The sequence below is a fragment of the Balaenoptera physalus genome, assembly GCF_965194825.1.
Source record: "Balaenoptera physalus genome assembly, chromosome: 3".
Taxonomy (NCBI): Eukaryota; Metazoa; Chordata; class Mammalia; order Artiodactyla; family Balaenopteridae; genus Balaenoptera; species Balaenoptera physalus.
This window is the reverse complement of record NC_138890.1, coordinates 115899468-115921143: the sequence shown is the minus strand read 5'-3', so window position 1 is coordinate 115921143 and position 21676 is coordinate 115899468. Positions and strand designations below refer to the sequence as shown.

At 34.4% G+C, this 21676-nt stretch overlaps 1 protein-coding gene across 1 annotated transcript in view; it reads right to left on the bottom strand.

The window, feature by feature from the left end:
- AP3B1 (adaptor related protein complex 3 subunit beta 1) overlaps positions 1 to 21676 on the bottom strand; it is a 271201-nt gene that overhangs the window by 128961 nt on the left and 120564 nt on the right. Inside the window, exons 9-14 of the mRNA XM_082457114.1 lie at positions 20509 to 20606; positions 18924 to 18978; positions 18765 to 18836; positions 16687 to 16749; positions 14000 to 14132; positions 6964 to 7073 (exon numbers count right to left, since the gene is read on the bottom strand). Coding sequence (XP_082313240.1) covers positions 6964 to 7073; positions 14000 to 14132; positions 16687 to 16749; positions 18765 to 18836; positions 18924 to 18978; positions 20509 to 20606 — 531 coding nt within the window. The remainder of the gene's footprint in view (positions 1 to 6963; positions 7074 to 13999; positions 14133 to 16686; positions 16750 to 18764; positions 18837 to 18923; positions 18979 to 20508; positions 20607 to 21676) is intronic.

Sequence of the window (21676 nt, the reverse complement as noted above, 5' to 3'; positions counted from 1 at the left end):
TAGGTCTCCAAAGCATGGGACTTCAAACGGGCCATTTAAACAGGCAGATTATCAATGACTAATGTACTCAATGGGAGGCCTACAGATCAAGATATTCAGTGATTAAGTGGCCTACGTACACCTTACAACTTTTCTGTAAGGTATTTTCAAACTTCTGACAGATTTTTTTCAAATATCAAATATAAGAGAAAGCCTATTTTAAAAGTCTCTTAGGTATTTTCAATGGTTTCTGAATTATCTGTAGGGAGCTCTGACTTACTTGTATAGAGTTTGATATATGTATCCACCATTAAATCCAAATCGTGTTTTACATCAAAATTTATGTTAAGCAAAGCCAAGTTACTTGACCTTTGGTCTGTCAAAGTGTTCCTCAGGTATGCTTTGAGACGATTTCGCCCATTTTCATAGCATTCGTTCTCAACCTTCGTCGCAGGAAGAATACATAGGACCTTCAGCAATGCATAAACATTAGGGAAAAACTTGATGTCTGGCAGATGAAGGGCTTCATAAATAGTGGATGGAAGTTCTATATCTTTCCCTCTGTGTTTCCACTTGATTCTCCAACAATGCAGCTCAGCAGAGAGCGTGTCAGGATTAGGTAAGTCACTTCTGTACATGTCAGCATGATGCTCCTCTGATGTATTGAATTTGAGCTGTCCCATGACAGAGGGTACCAGAGAGAAGCATTTAAGAGCTTTGAGGTGCTGTTCTGAGAATATATCTTTCAGTTCCTGAATAATGTGTTCCACTGTTGGAACGCTTAAGAGTTTCTTTATAGTAACTCACAGAGGTTAGCTGAGATTTCAGGTTACTGTGCTGAGCTCTGCGAAATTTCCCTGGGAGTTTCATCTGAATATCAAGTTTGGTTGCCAAATTTGTGGCTTCCTCAAACTAAAATTCATGATAAACTTCGATATTTTCCATCACTTCATTTAGTGAATGCAGCACTGCAGTCAAACTACTGGCTGCAAAGAAGGCATCAGAGATTTGCCCCTGAAGATTTTTCCCAAAGGCTCTTGTAAAAGATAGAACATTTTTAAGAACAACAATGGTAACGATGAAATCAAAATCTGTTACCGCACTACAGAGTACAAATGTTTGGCCAGCTATACAGTTATTCCATCTAACATTTGTGTCACTAATTATACCATCTAAACACAAAACAAGTGCTTGTAGGAGGTCCACTAAGATTCCAAACGCATCATGCCTGCCTGTCCACTGAGAATGGCAAATTTCCTTCAGTTCTTTGCCCCTTTCTTCACTGTTCTGAAAGAGGACAGAAATTACATTGTCAAGCTCTAAAAGCAGTTGTGGTGATTGATGGAAAAAAGAACACACTTCCTCAATTGTTCCTAATGCGACAGATACTCCCATAACAGGCACTGATTTTGCTAACCACGTATTTAAGGCACAGGAAGAGCAGAGTGTGTAGATAGCTTGGGGATATTTCTCTAAAAGTCTAGAAGCAACAACTTTCACTTTGGAAGAAAATCCACTGGACACAATGTAAGCCTAGCCATGACAGTACTCCATGTTTAATCCCACTTCTCAGTTATCGTAGTGTGAAATTTCACAGCCAAAATTTCTGCATCAGCTTCATAAGGCAGGAAGCCCACAGATTCCTCTCTCAGGTTGTGAGCTTCGTCAACAAACCTCACCAACACAGGCAGGTGCTCTTCCCATGCTATGTCCACCACATCGTCTGTGACGATGGAAAAGAAGTGAGTGTCTCACTTCCCTGAGGGTTTCTTCCCGAATGCAGCTCTCACAGATCTCTAGCATCTGTTTCTGCTGTGTTTTTGAACAGAACAATGTGTTCACTGCCGTTGTCTCAAAGCGCTTTCTCAGAACTGATCCGGCACTCCAGCAGTGCTTGAAGGTTATCAGGAGTAAAGAGACCTTCTGGGATTTCATCAGCTTCATGTCCATCCAGAGGTATGTTCTGTTTCCCCATAAGAATTAAAATTTCAAATAAAGATTTTAAGAGTTCTCTGTTTTCCTTCTCTTCAAGGGATAAAGGTAAAACGTCTTCCTCCTACTCTTCACCCCCTTCTTCTGCACTGGGGTTCTGAGCATTGCTGTTGTTTCCTTATGTTTTGGTTCCTGTTCAGAAGTTTCATCAATTTTCTTCTGTTTCAGTGTCCTGATTTCATCTTCACTCAATTCTTTTATTCGGTTTTTCTGTGTCTGTGTGGATTATTCAAATGGTTGGTAAGATCAAATATTGTTGGTATTGCATTATCTCGAAGAACTGCCCTATAAGGACTAGTTCTACGGATCATATAAGCCTCAAAGTGTTTGGCACACAATTGGTAATGTTAAATTAGTTGATCAGGCGTTTTACCTTCTAAGTCGGCTCTCCTACAATTCTCCACTAACTTCTGGCATCTGGCTGGATCCCATGGGAACCTGAAAAAGGCCAGGTCCGACTGCGTGCTCTTCCGCGTGCAGCTGGGGGCCGTGCAGAAGCTCTGCATTGTCGTCTGCTCACAGGCCGGCCCAGTCCTACCCTCTCCCTTCCTCAGGCAGCCCGCCTGCCCGTCGGGGCTGGGGAGAGGAGACAGGCCGGTGTGCCAGGAGGTGGGGGGGCACCTTACTACTTATTAAACACAAGATGAGAATACGAAAATAATTTCACTTCTCTCTCCTCTCTTCCTCCCATGAGACCTTCAAAACACATTTATTCCGCCCCAATCCCATCCTACCCCTAGATTTTCTAAGATTGTTCAATATTTTTAGTTCCAGATTATTAGAATTTCCCTTATATTATGATTATGGCCCTTCTTTTTCAAGAGTTCTCAGCACTTTTGTTAGACATTCCTAGTCTATCTTTATACATTTTAATTATGTGTATAAATATATACATATATTTGTGTATCTCTATTCTTTGATTTCCCCAATCTAGAGTTCACTGCTGTGGTTCATTAGTTCTTGCTTAGAAAAGTGGTTCTTACTAGATGATGTAACACTTGTCTAAAAGGTATCTAAATACCTGTAGGAGTATTTGTGATTGTTACAATGACTAAAAATACTACTGAAATTTGATGCTTGGTACACAGGGATGCTGGATGTCTATCTCAGTAGACTTGAGGAAAAGGTTTTACCCTCTTATCTCCCATCAACAGATCACTGACAAATGATGTCAAACATTTATTCCACATATGGGCAAATATGGACCAATCTAATGCCTAATTTCTCAATGATTTAGGGGATTCAAAAGGAAACAACAATAAAGTCCTGGCCAGGTCAGTGAGTAGGCAAGTGAATTGAATACAGAAAAGAGAGACTAGAAATGGAAAACAGATATATCATGATGTATTGGTTAAGAAAGCAGACCTACTAGCTATGTGACCTTAGGCAAGTTACTTAACCTCTCTGTGCCTCAGTTTTCTTTTATGTAAAATATATAGAATAGAACCTACCTTTCAGAGTTATTAAAATTAATGATTTATATTTTTAAGGTGCTTAGAATAGTGCCCAGCATATGATTAGCACTAGAGGAGTTATGTTAAATAAATTAGTAAAATAGAAATGAAGCAACAAGGATGCTTACTAAATTCAAACCTTATCATTAAGTCTGTCTCCCTCAAAAACTTTAAATATAGCCATGATCATAATTACAGCTTACACGAAGCTCTGTTTTAAGTGTTTCAAATATGTTAACTCATTTATTCCTCACAACAGATCTATAGTTATTAGTACTACGGTTCTCATTTTACAGAGAAGAAAACTGGAGCAGGGAGAAGTCAAGTATTGCTTAAGATCACAAAGCTAGTAAAAGGCAGAGACTAAACTTGAACACAACTCATCTGGTTTTCAAATCCACTCTCTTAACCTCTCATACACAGTCTCTGTAATAAGTCCTGACTTTGATGATTAATCAACAATAACAGTAGATATGAAGACAAAGAACAGTGGTGAGAATGTGGTAGAAGATCAGATGCTAAGTGACCCCGTGAGTATTATTCTTAGCTTTAAGATAAATGTGTAACTGCCCTGCAAGCTTTAATAACACTCTGAAGAAAAGAAAACTTTGCCACTAGAGAGATTAAAAATTGGTCCTGACTAGTAGGCTCCAAACCCAGCCATCTATTACCTTTAACTATACAAATATGATCCCTCTGAACAGACTCTGAGCATAGATTACCCCATCTTCAAACAAGGAAGAAGGGTGACCCTTGCACAACACGGGTTTGAGCTGCATGAGTCCACTTACACGCAGATTTTTTTTTTCAAAAAACATACAGTCGCAGGTTTTGCATATGCAGATTCAACCAACCTGGATCAAAATTTCCATCCCCGGTTGGTTGAATCTGTGGATGCAAAACTTATGAATATGAGGGCTGACTGTAATATACTGCCCCCTCCTTAAACTAAACCCCTCTAGTTATAGAACATTAGCTGTCAAACTAACCAACATTCAAGGGACAGGCAGAGTAAAAGACAAACACGATGGAGAAGAGTTTGAAGAAAAACCAGACAGAAGCAATGGAGAGAGTGTCTCAAAAGTGAAGCAGTGGTCAGTGAAATCAAATGCTAATGAAAGATCAAGAAAGATGTGGACAGCAAATTATCCACTGGATTTAATAAAAGGAGATAGTCAATGACCTTGCAAAAGCAGTAGTGGAGTGGTGGACAGTCAAAATCAGACTGTGATGGGTTGACGAGTTGAAGGTAAGGAAATAAAATTCTTTTCAGGTAATTCTTCCCAAAACTTTAGTTCTAAAGGAAGAAGAGAATGAAATAGGACACAAATAACAATAACAGCTAACATGCGGTGCTGTGTGCCAGGCAATGATCTAAGAGCTTTACATTACTTAACTAACACAGTACTTTCAATTACATAGGTTCTTTTACCCTCACCATTTTATACTGGTGGGCAAAGTGATGGGCAAAGTGAAGTATAGCGATTTTAATGTAAGGACATGTAATGTGACAGAGTAAAAATTAATATTTATTTTTCAATTTAATGTAATTTTTAAACAACTTCAGATGTATAGAAAACTTGCAAGAAGAATAAAAAGAATTTCTGAATACCCTTCACCCACATTTCCCAAATGTTAACATTTTACTACATTTGCTCTAGCTTTCTACATATACAAACACATTTTGGTTTCCAAATCACTCAAAGTTGTAGATATGCCCTAATACTCTGAAATACTTCAGTATAAACTTCCTAATAAAATGAATGCTCTTATATAATAAACACAGTAGAATTATTTAAAAACCAGGAAACTGAACAGTGAACCAATACTATTAACTATTCTAAAGATTTTATTGAGATTTTTCCAATTATCCCTATAAAATCCTTTATAGCAAAAGAAAATCCAAAATTATGTTACATAGAGTTGTCATATCCTTCTAATCTCTTTTAACCTGCAAAAGTTCCTGAGTTTTTCTTTCCATTTTATGATATTAGCATATTTAAAGACTGTAAGACAATTATTTTGTAGAATACCCTCATTTGGTTTTGTCTCACGATTAGATTCAAGTTATTCACTTTTGGCAGGAATTCAACAGACTTGATGCTGAGTTCTGTTCGGTGTATCTTATCAGAAGGTACATAATCCCATTTCTGGCAATGATAACTATGTTCATTTGGTTCAGGTAGTGTCTGCTAGGCTTCTCCGTTGTAAAGTCAAAAGTCAATAATTTGCTCTTTTAAATTAAGAATAACTTATGAGGTTATTTATACCTTAAAACTGTGCAAATATCCTGTTACTAAAATTTTCACCCCCTAGTTTTCAGCATTTGTTAATGATTCTCATGTGAATCAATTACTGTTGTGATGGCTATTCTAATTCCATCCTTTGTTCTTCTACAATTATTAGTTGTTTTGCATTGTAAGGAAGAACTTCCCTTTCTCCTTACTCATTCATTACTTCATCCATTCAAGTGTGGATTCAGAGATTCTTACCCTATTGAATAGGTTATAATCCTTTTACTATCATTTATTTTGTTGCTCAAATTAGCCAGTAGGGGGTTCCTTTAAGCTGGCTCTTGTATCTTTCTGACACGTCTCTACCATTCTGTGAGCACTGTCTTGTTTTTATGGCCCAACAAGATGTTCCAAGATTATCTTCTTCTTTCCTTGCCCTAGCTCAGAAATCAGCCATTTCTCTAAGAAGCCCTGGTTCCTTTAAACGCTGAATGGAATTTAAAAACCAAAGTCTACCATAAAAGGGGATGCAGTACTACATTCTATAACATGCATGAACCTTGAAAACACTCTAAGTGAAGAAAGCCAGACACAAAAGGCCACTTATTATACGATTCCATTTGTATGCAATGTCCACAATAAGCAAATCCACAGCGACAGAAAGTAGATTAGTGGTTGTCAGGGGCTGCAGTAACGGGAGGATCAGGAGTTTCACGTTAGGAACTTGATTTTAGGGATGATGAAAACGTTCTGGAATTACAGAGTGGTCATGGTTGCACAACCTTGTGAATATACCAAAAACCACTGAGTTACATACTTAAAAGGGTGAATTTTATGGTATGAAATTATACCTCAATTAAAAAAAAAAACAAACAAGATCTGGGCACTAGGTGTGCTCAGTGGTACTGGGGTTATTATTGCATGTAGGCCCTCTTAAAGGACAGCATTAGGAAACAGATGTTTGTATACTCATGTACGAATTCATATGTATACATACAAATGTGTATAGACACACACATACATGCATATACACTCCAACACATCTAGCTCTCTATATAAAAACCCATGAAGTTCACATTGATACCTCCAATTCCAAGCCAATACTGCAGTATTTATTGTATCCTTCCCTTTTTTCAGATTTGTGATTCCCTTCCACAACAGTGTGGAATCTTAGAACAAGGAGAGTTCAGCTCTCTTCACCATTATACTTCAGTATATCTGTTTATTTTAATAAAACTATAATTTACTGAATAAAATTCGGCTGAATTGGTACTAAAAGCAAAGATCTCTTAATTGGTACTCACAGTGATACTGTCCAAGAGTTTGGCCATATGTTTAATAATTTCACCATGTTGTACGGGTTGCATTTGCAGTAATTTCTTAATAACAACCACACTTTCAGCAACAACTATTTCTGAAAAAAAATTCACATTATGCATATTAAATATGTATAATTCAATTCAAACTCATTATTCTTGGTAAAACGTAAATTTAAATTAGCAAAACATTCTACATGTCTTAAATGACTAGGTGAAAACTATAACCATGAGTGTACATCTAAATTTGGGGGGGTGAACCTTCATCTAAAGTAGGAGAGTATACTTTAATTTCTAACTTCTGTTGTTGTCTCCTAGCTTCTGATATCCCTTTCTAACCTCTGCTTCTTTAATTCAGAAAAGCAAAGTGAGGTTAGATTACGCAATCACCATAATGTTCAACTGTCTTTGGCTTTTAATCACAGCTCTCAAATACTGTTCTTTGATTCCTAGCAGTTATATAGTGGTAATCAAATACTTAGAATCTACATAACATTTTTTCAATTCTAAAGAAAATAGCAAACTTTAAAAAAATTCTTTAAGTGGTATGTCTAGAAAAGTGAGTAGCACGTATTATTAGTAGTAGGAAAGGTGTTACTATAGAAATAGCATGGACTTCAAGCCAGAAAGAGTGGGCTTGTGAGCTAAACCGTTTCCATTTGATGCATGAATCCACTCTCTGCATTTCTTGGCCCAACTCTGTGCCCTGAGAGGCTGACTTCTGTGGACTGTATCAGCCAGATTCCTTTGTCCCTCACTTACAGGTATGTTTAGCCAATAGGAAGCACCAGCAAGAAATCAGGGGGCAGGAGAGAATATTTATTATCCTGGATCCCTCTCCTGCCAGACCTCCCTGGCAGTGCTAGTATTCCTCTATTGAAGGTTTCAGTTCCTATGAGTGGCTCTCTCCTTCAGGGTCTGTTAAGTGTCCCGACTCCTCAAACCGCTTCCCTTCAATTCTACATACGGTAAAGGCTTCCCACCGTTGCTACCCTGCGAGCCCCAGGGTGTTACAGTATATCTTGCTGGTTTCCCTTAATCCCACCCACAATTTATAAATAAATAGTTCCTTCATTAAATTCTCTTCAATTGTCCCTTTTAAGTGTATCATCTGTTTCTTGCCAGGGCCTTAACTAATATAGTAATTGGTACTAGGAGTGGCTCTAGGAAGCAGATCCTCAAATTGGGATTCTGAGATTGAGTTATCACAGGCTAATCACTGGTCCAGAGTTACGATTTTAGTGGCACCGGTAGAGAAATGTCATAAACTAGTAAGAGCACCTGACCTAATGGAATGAATCTTATATAAATGATTACTAACGTTACTGATGCCAAAGAAATACACCAACACTGCCTTTACTTATTATTCTGGCATTTTTATTAACTGAGATTCATGGATATTAGAGATTCCCCTGGCAAACACATAGGTTTATTTTAATATTATTCTGGAAATATACCATGACTTGTGTTCTGTTACTCTTTTTCTCTGAAATATATTTTCTTATCTAGCTCCGTTTAAGAATATAAGCAAAATTTTTTATCATTCTAATTATTATTAAACATATGTATTTCATATTATATATATGTGTGTATATACACACACACACACACCTCTTTCTCCCTGGGAATGATACATTAATATTTCCTAATGTTTCAGTTTACAAAATGATATATTTCTCTTTAAGTCTCATAATAACATATGGTAGATATCTTATTATCATCTTAAAGATGATGAAAGAGAAATGCACTGAAGAATTCAAACTCAGAACCAGAATGTACCATTTTATCTCTAATGTTCTATGTTACTATGAGCAGGTATTACTTTTATAAAGACCACCTCTTGGAGCTATGAGGAAAACAGAAACAAATCAGAATGAGACTCTGCCCTCATCAAACTTACACTCTGCTAGGAAACATTAAGTGGTTATGTAAGCAATTACCATGCAAAGTAAAGTATGGTTAAGTGTGGTTTTGAAGAATCCATAGTAAAAAATTTATCTTTTTAAAATATATTATTGCAAAACTAGCCTAAGTAAAAAAAAAAAAAAAGTTGTATAATTTTAATAATCCACATGTAGAGGCAGGGTTGGCTATAATTGAAATAAATTTGGCATTATTTACCCTTTGGTGGCACTTTAGTTTCCTATTGTTGTTGTTATAGATTACCACAAACTTAGTGGCTTAAAGCAACACAAATTTATCATTTTACAGTTCTGGAGCCAGAAGTTAACACGAGTCTTGCGGAGCTAAAATCAAGGTGTTAACAGGACTAAGTTCTCCACAGAGGTTCTAAGGGGAAATCTGTTCTTTGCCTTTTCAAAATTTTAGAGGCTACCCACATTCCTTGGCTCAAGGCCCCCTGCCAGCAAAGACATCATTCTAGCCTCTGCTTTTGACATCTGACTTTCTTGGTTACATTGGGTCCAAGATTATTGGATGAATAATCTCTCCATCTCAAGAATTTTTTTTTTCTAATGTGTTAGTTTCTGCTGCATAACAAAGTGAATCAGCTATATGTATACATATATCCCCATATCCCCTCCCTCTTGCGTCTCCCTATCCCACCCCTCCAGGTGGTCACAAAGCACAGAGCTGATCTCCCTGTGCCATGCAGCTGCTTCCCACTAGCTATCTGTTTTACATTTGGTAGTGTATATATGACCATGCCACTCTCTCACTTTGTCCCAGCTTACCCTTCCCCCTCTCTGTGTCCTCAAGTCCATTCTCTACGTCTGCGTCTTTATTCCTGTCCTGCCCCTAAGTTCGTCAGAATCTTTTTTTTTTTTTTAAGATTCCATATATATGTGTTAGCATACGGTATTTGTTTTTCTCTTTCTGACTTACTTCACTCTGTATAACAGACTCTAGGTCCATCCACCTCACTACAAATAATTCCATTTCGTTTCTTTTTATGGCTGAGTAATATTCCATTGTATATATATACCACATCTTCTTTATCCATTCATCTGTCAATGGACACTTAGGTTGCTTCCATGTCCTGGCTATCGTAAATAGTGCTACAATGAACATTGTGGTACACGACTTTTTTTGAATTATGGTTTTCTCAGGGTATATGCCCAGTAGTGGGATTGCTGGGTCATATGGTAGTTCTATTTTTAGTTTTTTAAGGAACCTCCATGCTGTTCTCCATAGTGGCTGTATCAATTTACATTCCCACCAACAGTGCAAGATGGTTCCCTTTTCTCCACACCCTCTCCAGCATTTATTGTTTGCATCTCAAGAATCTTAATCACATCTGTAAAGTTCCCTTTGCCACATTAGGTAACATATTCACAGGTTCCAGGCATCAGGACCTGGAAATCTTAGGCGTTGGGTTGGAGGGGGAGGGTGTTATTCTACCCTACCCAGGTGCCTTCTCATCCCCTTTGGGTAATTCCACCCTACTTTTCCTTCATGCTACCTCCTGGTTTTCAAAGACCTCAGCACTGCAGTGGTACTCCACCACAAGTACAAAGTGATCTTATGTTCTGGGCCTTTCCAAGCTTTCTCCTTGTCCTCAACAGAACTTAATGGTCCTCACTTTAAGAAGTATAGCCTACTATTTTTAAACATTTTAATTTTATTTTGGTAAAAACACTTAACATGAGATCTACCCTCTTAACAAATTTTTAACCATATGATACATTACCGTTGACTACAGGTACAGTGTTGTACAGTAGATCTCCAGAGGTTATTCACCTCCCTTAACTAAAATTGATCCCTGCTGATTAGTAGCTGCCCATTTCCCTTTTCTTCTAGCCCCTGGCAAGTACCTTTCTGTCCTTGGATTCTATGAATTTGACTATCTTAATACGTCATACAAGTAGAAACATTCAGTATTTGTCTTTCTGTGACCAGATTATTTCACTTAAGTTTCTCAAGATTAGTACAGCCTACTATTATCTTCATTTTACAAATGAGGAATCTGAAGCACAGGGAGATTGGGTAATTTATTCAAGACAACATTAACATTCAAAAATAGGTAGTCTAGTTCTGCATGAGAGCAGACAGCTGGCAATTGAGTAAGTGGTCAATACACAGGAAGACTGTAGTACACTTGTTTATTATTGCCTCCCTCCATTAGGCTGTGAGCTCCTTATGGGCAAAAACTTTCTATAGGCTGATGAATATCTTATTCATCTATTCTACACATACTAAATACCTCAACTGATTCGACTTTTCAACAAATGCCTATTCTATTATATAAAACAAACAAAACAAAAAATAGTCTTTTGCCCCAATTCTTTTAGTTTACAGTAGATGGTAAGAAGGTTATTCAGACAAGCAAATTTTGCTAATATATTACCTAAAGAAAATTAACTGAGGAATTAAATTATCCTAAGTCAAGTGAAATGCAGATTTCTCCTTAAGGTCTTTAAGAAATTTGTTTATCAGTGAAACTTACATAGTGATAATGGACTATTTTAGGGCAACCTTCAAGTCTGCCTAGAAGTCCTGTCCAAGCCAAGAAGGAAGAAGACAACAACAACAAAAACCCTACAGGTCAAGAAGAATATATTAAATATATGTAAAAACAATGGAGTCTCAGTGCTGTCCCTGGGGTTGTAAGATACATTATCTAAAAAGATGATGAGGTATTCATACTAATATAAAATCAAAGAGTCATAGACCCTTAGAGGGCCAAAAGATCTTACAGATTTTAAAGAAACTGAGGCCTCATTCACAGCATTTATTCCTAAAAACAGATGTTTCAATAGGAAGAGAAAGGGGCTCTGTTGTAACAATTGACCATTTTAAGTTAAAAATATTATTACGTTCTTTAATGTCACTAAGCCAGTTTCCAAACTATGAAAGTGAAGCACATATGATAAACAGTTAAAGAATCAGGCAAATGATGATTGTGAAATCAGAACCTGAAAAATACAATTTAAATTTCTTAATATTCAAAGCAGAAAAAAAATCCACAGTTATAAACAGAGTTTTGATTTACCAAAAACAAAAGCCTGAACATTAAAATGTCAGAGTTTAAATGAGTAAATCTACCTTGAAGAGTGATTATAAATTATATTAGTTTCCCATTGACTAATTATAAAATGATCTATTCTTCCCTTAAAAGTACTACAGGGTATAGGATATTCATCTTCTAAATCAAAGTCAATAAAAAATTAAGAGTTTGGGATTAACATATACACATAACTATAAATAAAATAGATAATCAACAAGGACCTACTGTATAGCACAGGGAACTCTACTTAATATTCTGTAACAGCCTAAATGGGAAAAGAATCTGAAAAAGAATAAATATATGTATATGTATAACTGGATCACTTTGCTGTACACCTGAAACAAACATAACATTGTAAATCAACTATACGGCAATATAAAATAAAAATTTTTTTTAAATAGATAAAAGAAAAGCTTGCTAAAAAGAAAAAAGTACTACAGGGGTACAGAATATTCATCTTTTAAATCAAAGTCAATAAAAAATAGGTTTTGAGAAATTAATGTGTTAGAAAGCCTAAGTAGAAACAACTGCTTTAAAATCCAGATTGAAAATTTCACATGAGAAAAAGTGGTCAAAATATAAAACTGACAAACCTTAGATCCATTTTGTATTTGAAAGAACTAGCCAGTATTCTAACTGATTTGTGGTGCTTTTTGTATGCAATCAAATTGAAGTGTGTCTTGTTTGATCAAATAGAAAGTCATTATTAAAGACATAGGAAAATGAAAACATATTTTTTAACTCACATTTTAAAGTGTGACATAGAAATAGAGACAAAAAGGATGTTATTGTTAAAAGTAGAAATAGATAAAAATGGATGACATTTAGCACCCTATCCTCTGTAGTTACCTTCTACAGTCAATTTTTTTTTTAATCTATTTCCTTGATAATTTTTCTTGCCACTTATTTGAAGTTACAATACTGCATATAGAAAAATGTTCTATCCGTCATAATATCTTGAATTTACAGGTTAAAATTTATAATTTTATGCTTATAGGAAAGATCATTCTTATTTGGGGATAAATTTTGTTTTGAATTTTTTTTCATTAGAAGTATTTACAATAATGTTACAGCTTTCTAGAGATCTACATCTGAGAAAAGACAATTAGGCGTAACATAGTAAAAAGTTACTTTTCAAATAAAATATAAAAAGTAATCAATTTTGTTATGTTTCACCTTATGGTTGCTATGTCATATATGCCTGGGTCTAGATATGACATAATTATATTTAGAATTCCACAAATAATTTCAATAATTTTACACAGGAAATTATGCTTTTCCTAAAAAAAAAAATCCCTTGTTTTAATCTCATTTTAATTAAATAAATTATTTTAAAGGTGAAAGCTGAATCATTTTTCTTTCTTTCTTCAAAAGGTCTCATTTATTCTAAAGCCATAGCATAGAAATAACAGACATTTACCACAGAAAGTATGAAATCTAGATTATGTACTTTACTGGATATTACCTATCCAGTTTTACAAAATGTTTAGACACTGTTTGGCTTAAAAACATGAAGCTGTTCCAAACTGATGACTTTTAAATCTAATTAATCTTGAATATAAAATTATTAAGTGACTTTCTGGAAAAAAAACTTTGAAGTTACACATTTACATATTTTTTTGATCTAGTCTTTATAACTTCTCATGTTGTAAAGTCATTTGCCTGCTTTTAGCACCCTCTGCAGGTGAACCAATATTATACATGACATATGTCATTAAAAAGCAGTAAAACAGAACCTTTGTGGAAAGGGTGCAATGAAGGTGATTAAATTGTGAAGAAATAAAATAAACAAATTATACTTTCTTAGTTCTGGTCAGGCAAGAAAATTCTGTTTGTAAGTTAATTATCTAATTTACTAAAACAACAAAAAAAATTGTGTGTGTGTGTGTGTGCGTGTGTGTATTTCAAAGATAAAATGGTACTATTCATTGTAACCATGCTACTGACATACAGGAAAAACTAAAATGCAATACTAAAAAAGAAGTTACAATCTGTAGATCATACCAAGAATATTGAAATGAGAAATTATTTGAAAATAAAATGAAGCTGTCAACTTACCATCCCTGTTGGACAGCAGACACACCAGGCCAGTAAGGCATGTGTCAGTGACTTCTGAGATGTTGGTGGCACATCTGCCTATAGTCTGAATAGTGGCTGCTGCAAACTGTTTATCCTGGCTTTTCACATAGGTCTAAAAAATTATCTCAGTTAGTTCATACATTGGCACTCTCAAGTGAACAAAAAAATCCCTAATATATTAAGCTCTGTCAGAATATAAGAATTCTAGAATACATAATCTTCTCATCTAAAGGCATAACAAGAGGTCCAACTCCTGAATTAATTTAGTTCTGTTTTTTCACTTAAAGAATGTGGCTACAGAAGAGGCACATTTTCAAGCCAGGTTCATTCACCTGTGGCTACAGTGGCTTGTGACTCCAGAAGAGATAGTGGGGAGCAGTCACCCAAGGACAGCAATTAGTTTAAGTGCAAGGTTGAAAGAGATGATGAGAACCCTCTCTTTGGAGGTTTCAGTTCATTTAACCAGCAGCATCTGTGAATCTATGAAAAAAGGGTTGCTTTTTCAGAGATACTAAAGCTAAAAATTGGGAGAAGAGGAGGAAAAGGATCAATATGCCATTGATAAACATTTTATACTTTCAAAATGGTATCTGAATGGTAGTAAACTGCAACAGCTACAGTGAGTAGCATTCCAATAAAGACTTTATAAATACTTGATTTGCAACAAAATAAAACACCACACTTTTGAAAAAGATTTTCTTGAAAAGAATGCTTTAAAAATACACTGTAAACCATATATTTATATAAACTTTAAAAGAAATTAATCACTTATTTATTACAGACCTAAAGAATTTCACTTTGGTTATAACTTTCCTAATTTAAAAACTAAGCTTTTATTGTATACAGAAACAAATGTATTTTTAATAAATATGCATATTTATATACATTACATATAAATGGAATTTAAAATCCCATTTTCAACTGAAATTTTAAAAACTGATTCCCAACCTCAAACAACAAGTACATAATGTAGAATTAACACCACGTTCATCTAACATGCAAAACAGGATATGCATTTAAATGGTGCCTAAATGGCAAATGGAGGAGAAAATCCAAGAATATCTAAAAGACACACAAATTTAGTGAAAATGGTACCAAAACCCGATTAAATGTTGAGGAAATAAATTAAACAAATTAAACTCTCTTAGTTCCATGTAGGAAAGATCAACTGTATTTAAAACCATTTCCCAGTTGATTACCTAATTTCCTCAGTTACAAAAAACTGAGTCTTTAGAAAAGTTGTCTATTTTCTCAAAAAGTTATGAATAAACTGTACACATCTATGAACATAACCCATAAACACAGAAATAAGGTAAAATATAGACAGTGATAAAAAAGGATACATGAAGAAAGAATATATTAAAAAGTCTGACTAAACAATGGACCTTACTAAACATCCTGATATTAAATGAAATGACTAGATCACCAATATCCTGAAACAGGTAAATAATGCCATAAAATTACCTGAGACTCCTTCCCTACAACCCCAGTAACCCTGACATAAGCAGAAAATAGACAGCAAAAGGACCCCCAAACAGATTACACAGATTACACATGATAAGAGGAAAAGCAAAAACTGCAAACACAAAGACAAAAACTTTAAAATAAAGTCAAATTTAAGCAATGTTCTATACCACAGATTACTAGATAAGAACTTGAGATACTATATTTTCTGGTATGTAAATATAAGATGAGCAGATATCCTAATTTTACAAGGACTTTTTCTAGAAAAATATATAGCATGAAAGTATAGTAATTCAGTTACAAAATTATAAAGCATGAATATGTTATAATATTCTACTACCCCTGTTAAAAGTGTAAGATCACACAGTTAAAAAGAAATACAATGTCTATATGGCTAAAAAGAAATTTAATGCAGGCATATAGAATGACTATGGCAACAAAATACGTTAAATCTATAAAAGCTGGGAGTTGACAACAATTTTGTGATTCGTGTGTAGCATGTGGTATACTTTTGCTAAGAAAACTGCTGATGAGATGTAAAACCCGTACTACTGATATGAGGTTTTCTATTACTGTGCTCCACCACTAAGTCTTCAGAGCTAACCCTTTCATCATAAAGGGCATAAGATCCATGAGGTAACTTTTTAGTATTTTGGGGGGATGTGTAGCTGGGAAGCATCTCATCCAACAGCACACATGATTTAAAAAATACAGCAAAACAAAACATTAACAACAATTTAAAAAATCATGATGAGGCCAATTTTAAACCAATTTTTTGGAGCTATACATGAAGCTAAGAGGACAATGTCTGAAACAGTAGTAGGCCAATCAAATAGGGACAACCATGTAAGAAGTGAAGCCATTTTCATGAGTATAGCGTATAGCATGGACTATTGATGATGACAGCACAAAAAGATAGAATCGTTACAGTGACTTATTTTCAAACAAGGAGTTATAAACCAGTCTCTCAAATTCTATGATATGAAAACATGAAAGGGACTACCATTCCATTTCCCTTAAATTTTAGATTTGTAGTTAATGTTTATTCTTGAAAATTTATAAATTTATTAGTTGTCAATCTTGCCCCAAATCACTGTTTTATTTATACAATTACACATATCTAAACTGAGAAAGATATATATCTTACTTTAAACTGAACAGATGCTTTAGAAGTTATTGTATAATTAGCACTGTACACAAACCTGAAATTCTCGAAGAAGAGTTGATATGTTGGCTTCATTTGCCAAGTTTGTCAAAATTTCAAGCTATGATAGAAAAAAGAGAAAGTAAACAGTTTAAAACACACAAAAAAGGATGAATTTAATAAAGGTTATGCATTTAATAGAAAGGTAATTTCTGTTTTTAAAAAAAGTTACACTATTACAAATGTGAGGCATTATACTCTTCAGGTGAACTTTGTCTCCCTACACCTACAAACAGAGAATAATTATATAGTGTCTAAAAGTAATTACAAAAAAGAGAATCCTACGTCTTCCTTAGTTGTTTCTCCCAACTTTATAGTTTATATCTAATTAACCTAAACAACTTAAGGTAGTTTTATTTCTTTTTCTTTTAATAATAAAGTTAGAAAACGACTTGCCCTCCATGTAGTATCTCTATATTCCAGATACCAATTAATTCCCTTATTTAGTTTTTCTTCATCCTACCATCTCAAATATCTAGAGTTTAATTCTCTCTTCCAGATTTACAGTTACAAGAAATATGCAATTAAAAGCTCATCTCCAATAGGCTTGCTAAAAAAATTTCAGTTTCTACTCATAAAAAAATATTCAATTAATCTGAAGGAAAGCTTCAAAAAGGAAAAAAGGAACAGAAACAGATGGGACAAACAAAAAACAAAACACAAGATGCAGACATAAACACACTCATATCAATAATTACATTAAAAGTAAATGGTCTAACACTTCAACTAAAAGGCACAGACTGTAGCAGTTCTTTATATATTCTGGATAGTAGTCAATTTTCAGATATATGTACTGGAAATATCTTCTCCTAGATTATGAATTGACTTTTCATTTTATTTTGATGAGAACATTTTAATTTTTTACACAATTTTAAAAAACAATCTCTAATGTACAGAAAAGGTAAAAAGCAGTTTTTATCTGAACCATCTGAGTCCAGAGTCATCAAAATGATACCACATCATCTCCAAACACATCTGTACATATATTCTACAAACAAGGACACTGTCCTACAGACCACAATACAACCAAGAAAACCAGGAAATTAACACTGATACATCATATCTATGCAATAATAACTTACATTTAAATTTCACTAATTATCTCAACAATGTATAAAAGAAGAATCCAGATCCATATCATACATTGTATTTAGTTGTCTCTTTAGTCTCCTTCAGTCTGAAAGTTTCTCAACCTTTCTTTTGACCTTCACGAAGTGGACACTTTTGATGATTACAAACCAATTATTCTGTAAATTTATCCTTCAATTTGGGTGTGTCTCAGTTTTTCGTTTTTTGTTTTTTTGTGATTAAACTCAGTTTCCATGTGAAGAACCAATCTTTCCAATATTTACTGAATAGTCTACTAATGAATAGTCCTCACTGGTTTACAATGTCTCCTCTCTTATATGGTACATTTTGATATGCATAGATCTGTTTCCAGGCTTCATATTCTATTCCACTTATTTTTCTATCTAAATATCACACTGTTTTAATCATTATAACTTTATACCCATAACTATATTCTATACTGTAGTTGCCATTTCCTGAACACAACACTCTTTCATAATCCCTTGTGTTGGCATAAAATGTGCCTTTCTCCTATACCCAATGCTACAACCTCCCAATCAACTTACCTACCAACAACAAAAAAATTGACGAAATCATGTTATTCTTTTTAGATCCACTCAAGCATCATCTTTTCCACCAGTCTTTTCTAAATATCCCAGAGAATTAGCCCCATCTTTATCTTTTTCCACAACACTCAATTCAAACCTCTTTATCACTTAAAACACATAGTGCTGAAATTATCTATTTCCATGTCTGTCTCCTTCACATACTTCACACACTGTGAGTTATTCAAGGTATAGGTAGCATGTCTTAACTTTGTATTATTAGAATGTAGCACAGTAATTAGTATATAATAATGTAGTTTAAAAAGCATAAAGAAAATCCCTCAATGTATCTATTTAAAAAAAAAAAACAGGTCTCCATTTTGCAGATGCTAAACCAAAAGTTACAGCAATAGCATCAAAGTAAACATGCATTAGAGTATCTGAAAAATAAGAGCATGCATACCTTCAGTATCTTGATCATAGTTGGATCGGTTGACCTAACATAAAAACTCTTCAGATAAGGTTCAAACATACCCTAGATTACAAAAATAAATATATAAATACATTTATGGTACTAGTGTATTCATTTCTCTCTTGAATTTTGTGTTCACAATGTACGTACCTTTCTTTGAATTGACATAGTTGCTATATTCTGTAGGACAATATACTGCACCTCCCTAGAAATTAAAGGAGAATTTTCACTGGGTATATTCTCCAATGAAATATCTTTAAGTAAACAGTACATTAAAGAAAAAGAATCAGCAATAAGACTCATATTGAGTGGAACTCTTAAATATAATATTGAAAAGTTTTTAGTAAATCTTAGATATTTATGCCTTCTTTTAAAAATACATTTTCCCTATAAACTATTAAATTAGATTTGATTCATCATGAGGAAGAGTTAAAACAAATTTTATAATACTGTATTCCTAAGATGTAGAGTCAATACTGTAGCTGCTCTGAACACGTGCAAAGAAAGTATTCTTAGGGCTAATGGAACAAACATGACCACAGTGTTAATACAAACTCTTGACTGGAAGGCTCACCATGTGCCTCAATTCTGCCCAGAGTGAAAGATAGATTTTTTAAAAAGCCATGTTATTTTATGTCCAATTATCTAAGAAATGAACATGGAAATGAATCTGGTATAATGCTTCATGTGAAAGACGCATTCCAGATCCTTCTTTGAACCAGCTATGGAAAACAAAAATTATTGAGCTGTTAAAAGGGAAAGAACGACTGACTACGTATAAAGACAAAGGAAATAGTATCTTACTAAAGAATGGCAAAAGCCAAACTAGGGCTAAAGTTGTGGCACTAAGTTTGAGTATGGATGAAAATAAATATTTACCTTTCTCCTTCCAACTCCAATAGCATAAGTACCCAATGGAAAAAAGTTTTTTAATTTAAAATAACTAATTACTGCAAAATATCCAGGGTAAGCTAAATAGCTTGAAACAATAGTATTCTTAAATACAGAAAACAAAACAAATGGCAAAATCTTTTTAAACACTGAAAGTATATGCCACAGGAACTCAAAGTTTTCTGAATTGTTGACCTGAACTGCAGAATTATAGAGAGGTAAAATTAAAGAGAAAAGTATTCTGCTATCTATCTATCTATCTACCTACCTACCTACTACCTACCTACCTATCTCCAGGAAAAGAAAAGAGTATGCATTTCTTTAAAATAAGTAGCTATTAAGAACATAGCTCTTTTCTTAAATAGAACAAACTATAGTAATTAAATATTGTAACTTTACAGGAAGCAGTAATTCTGTCATAAACTACATAATTCAGCATATGTATTGCTTTATATAAAGTCATGTATAATTACACTAAGTCAATCTGATAATACATTTAATATAGTTTTTCAGTGATTCCAGACTTAATAGAACTCCCAAACATTATTATTGCCACCCCTAGAAATATCAAACACTAATACTAGGCTACTGGTAATAGCATATACTATATGCCAAAAAAATATTTTCAACTTCTTTGGGCTTGAGGTTAAAAAACCTTCAATATTTAGCATTAACTTTGAGATCAGTAATCTAAAGGCTTTTATAATAATCCCCTTAAGTATGAAATCTCATTGATAAAATACAGTCAGAGCTGCATGTTAAATGCCTAAGAGACACATTTTATTTGTTCAAACATTACTTTTAAAGTAATACAAAAGAAAACACATAAAAAATCATGTCCTACCTATTGCTACGAAGTAAACGCACTAGTGATTTAGAAATAATGCCAGCTTCCGATTTTGGTGCTATGTGCCAATACAGCTGAGCAACTGCCATAACCACCTAAAAAGCAAAGCAGAGAACAATAAGAACTGTAACAGTTTCATACTACAGTTTCAAAGTATATTCTTACATATTATTTCCTTTAACTCCTACAAAATTGCTGTGAAATAAGATGAATATGTTGTTACCCTATGTAGCAGGTTGAATAGTGTTCCCCTAAGAGTGTCTACCCTCAGAATGTGACTTTATTTGAAAATAAAGTCTTTGCAGATGTTATTAAGGCAATGACCAAGGTGAGATCATACTTGATTGGGGGGCCCTAAATCCAATGTGAGTGTCCTTAACAGAGACAGAAAAGGACACACAGAGAAGAGGCAGTATGAAGATGGAGGCAGAGACTGCACTAAGGCATGTAAGTCAAGTAATGCCAAAGATTGCTGGCAACCACCAGAAGCTAATTTCTCCCTAGAGCCTCCAGGAGGAACCAATCCTGTTGACAACTTGATTTTTAGACTTCTGGCCTCCTGAAATGTGAGAGAATACATTTCTATTGTTTTAATCCACTCAGTTTTTGGTAATTTGTTACGGCAACCCTAGGAAGCCAATAAATCCTCAGAAAAGAAAATGAATGTTAAACGAACTACCCGAAGTCTGACAGCCAATGCATGGCAAAGCTCAACACACACTCCAAATCCCATACTCTTCCTAGTGCAGCTGTTGCTCTGAGACAGGGAATGAAACCAGACACTTAAAGATAACAGCAGTAAGTAGGTTAACATTTTAAAAACCAAAAAAAAGTCAGTATATTTAAGTTTTAATTAAGGGGACTCTATTAAAACAATTCCTCTGAAACAGCAGCATTTGAAATGATCTTGCTTTTCAAAATGCAGAACCTTAAAAATAGTCTTTGGTTCAAAGCTATTATAGGGGTAATCAGAATTTCTCTGTCATAAAATATAAGAGTACTATGTTTCCCCTACATGCCTCTACACTTAGATCCAGAGATCAAAAGTGCAGACTTCCCACTTGCTGAAAGTATCCAGTTCAGCGTGTGGCAACTGCAGATAGAGAGCTACAGAAATTAATCATCTTACCTTTGGTAAGGAAGATATATTAATACTACTTTACTT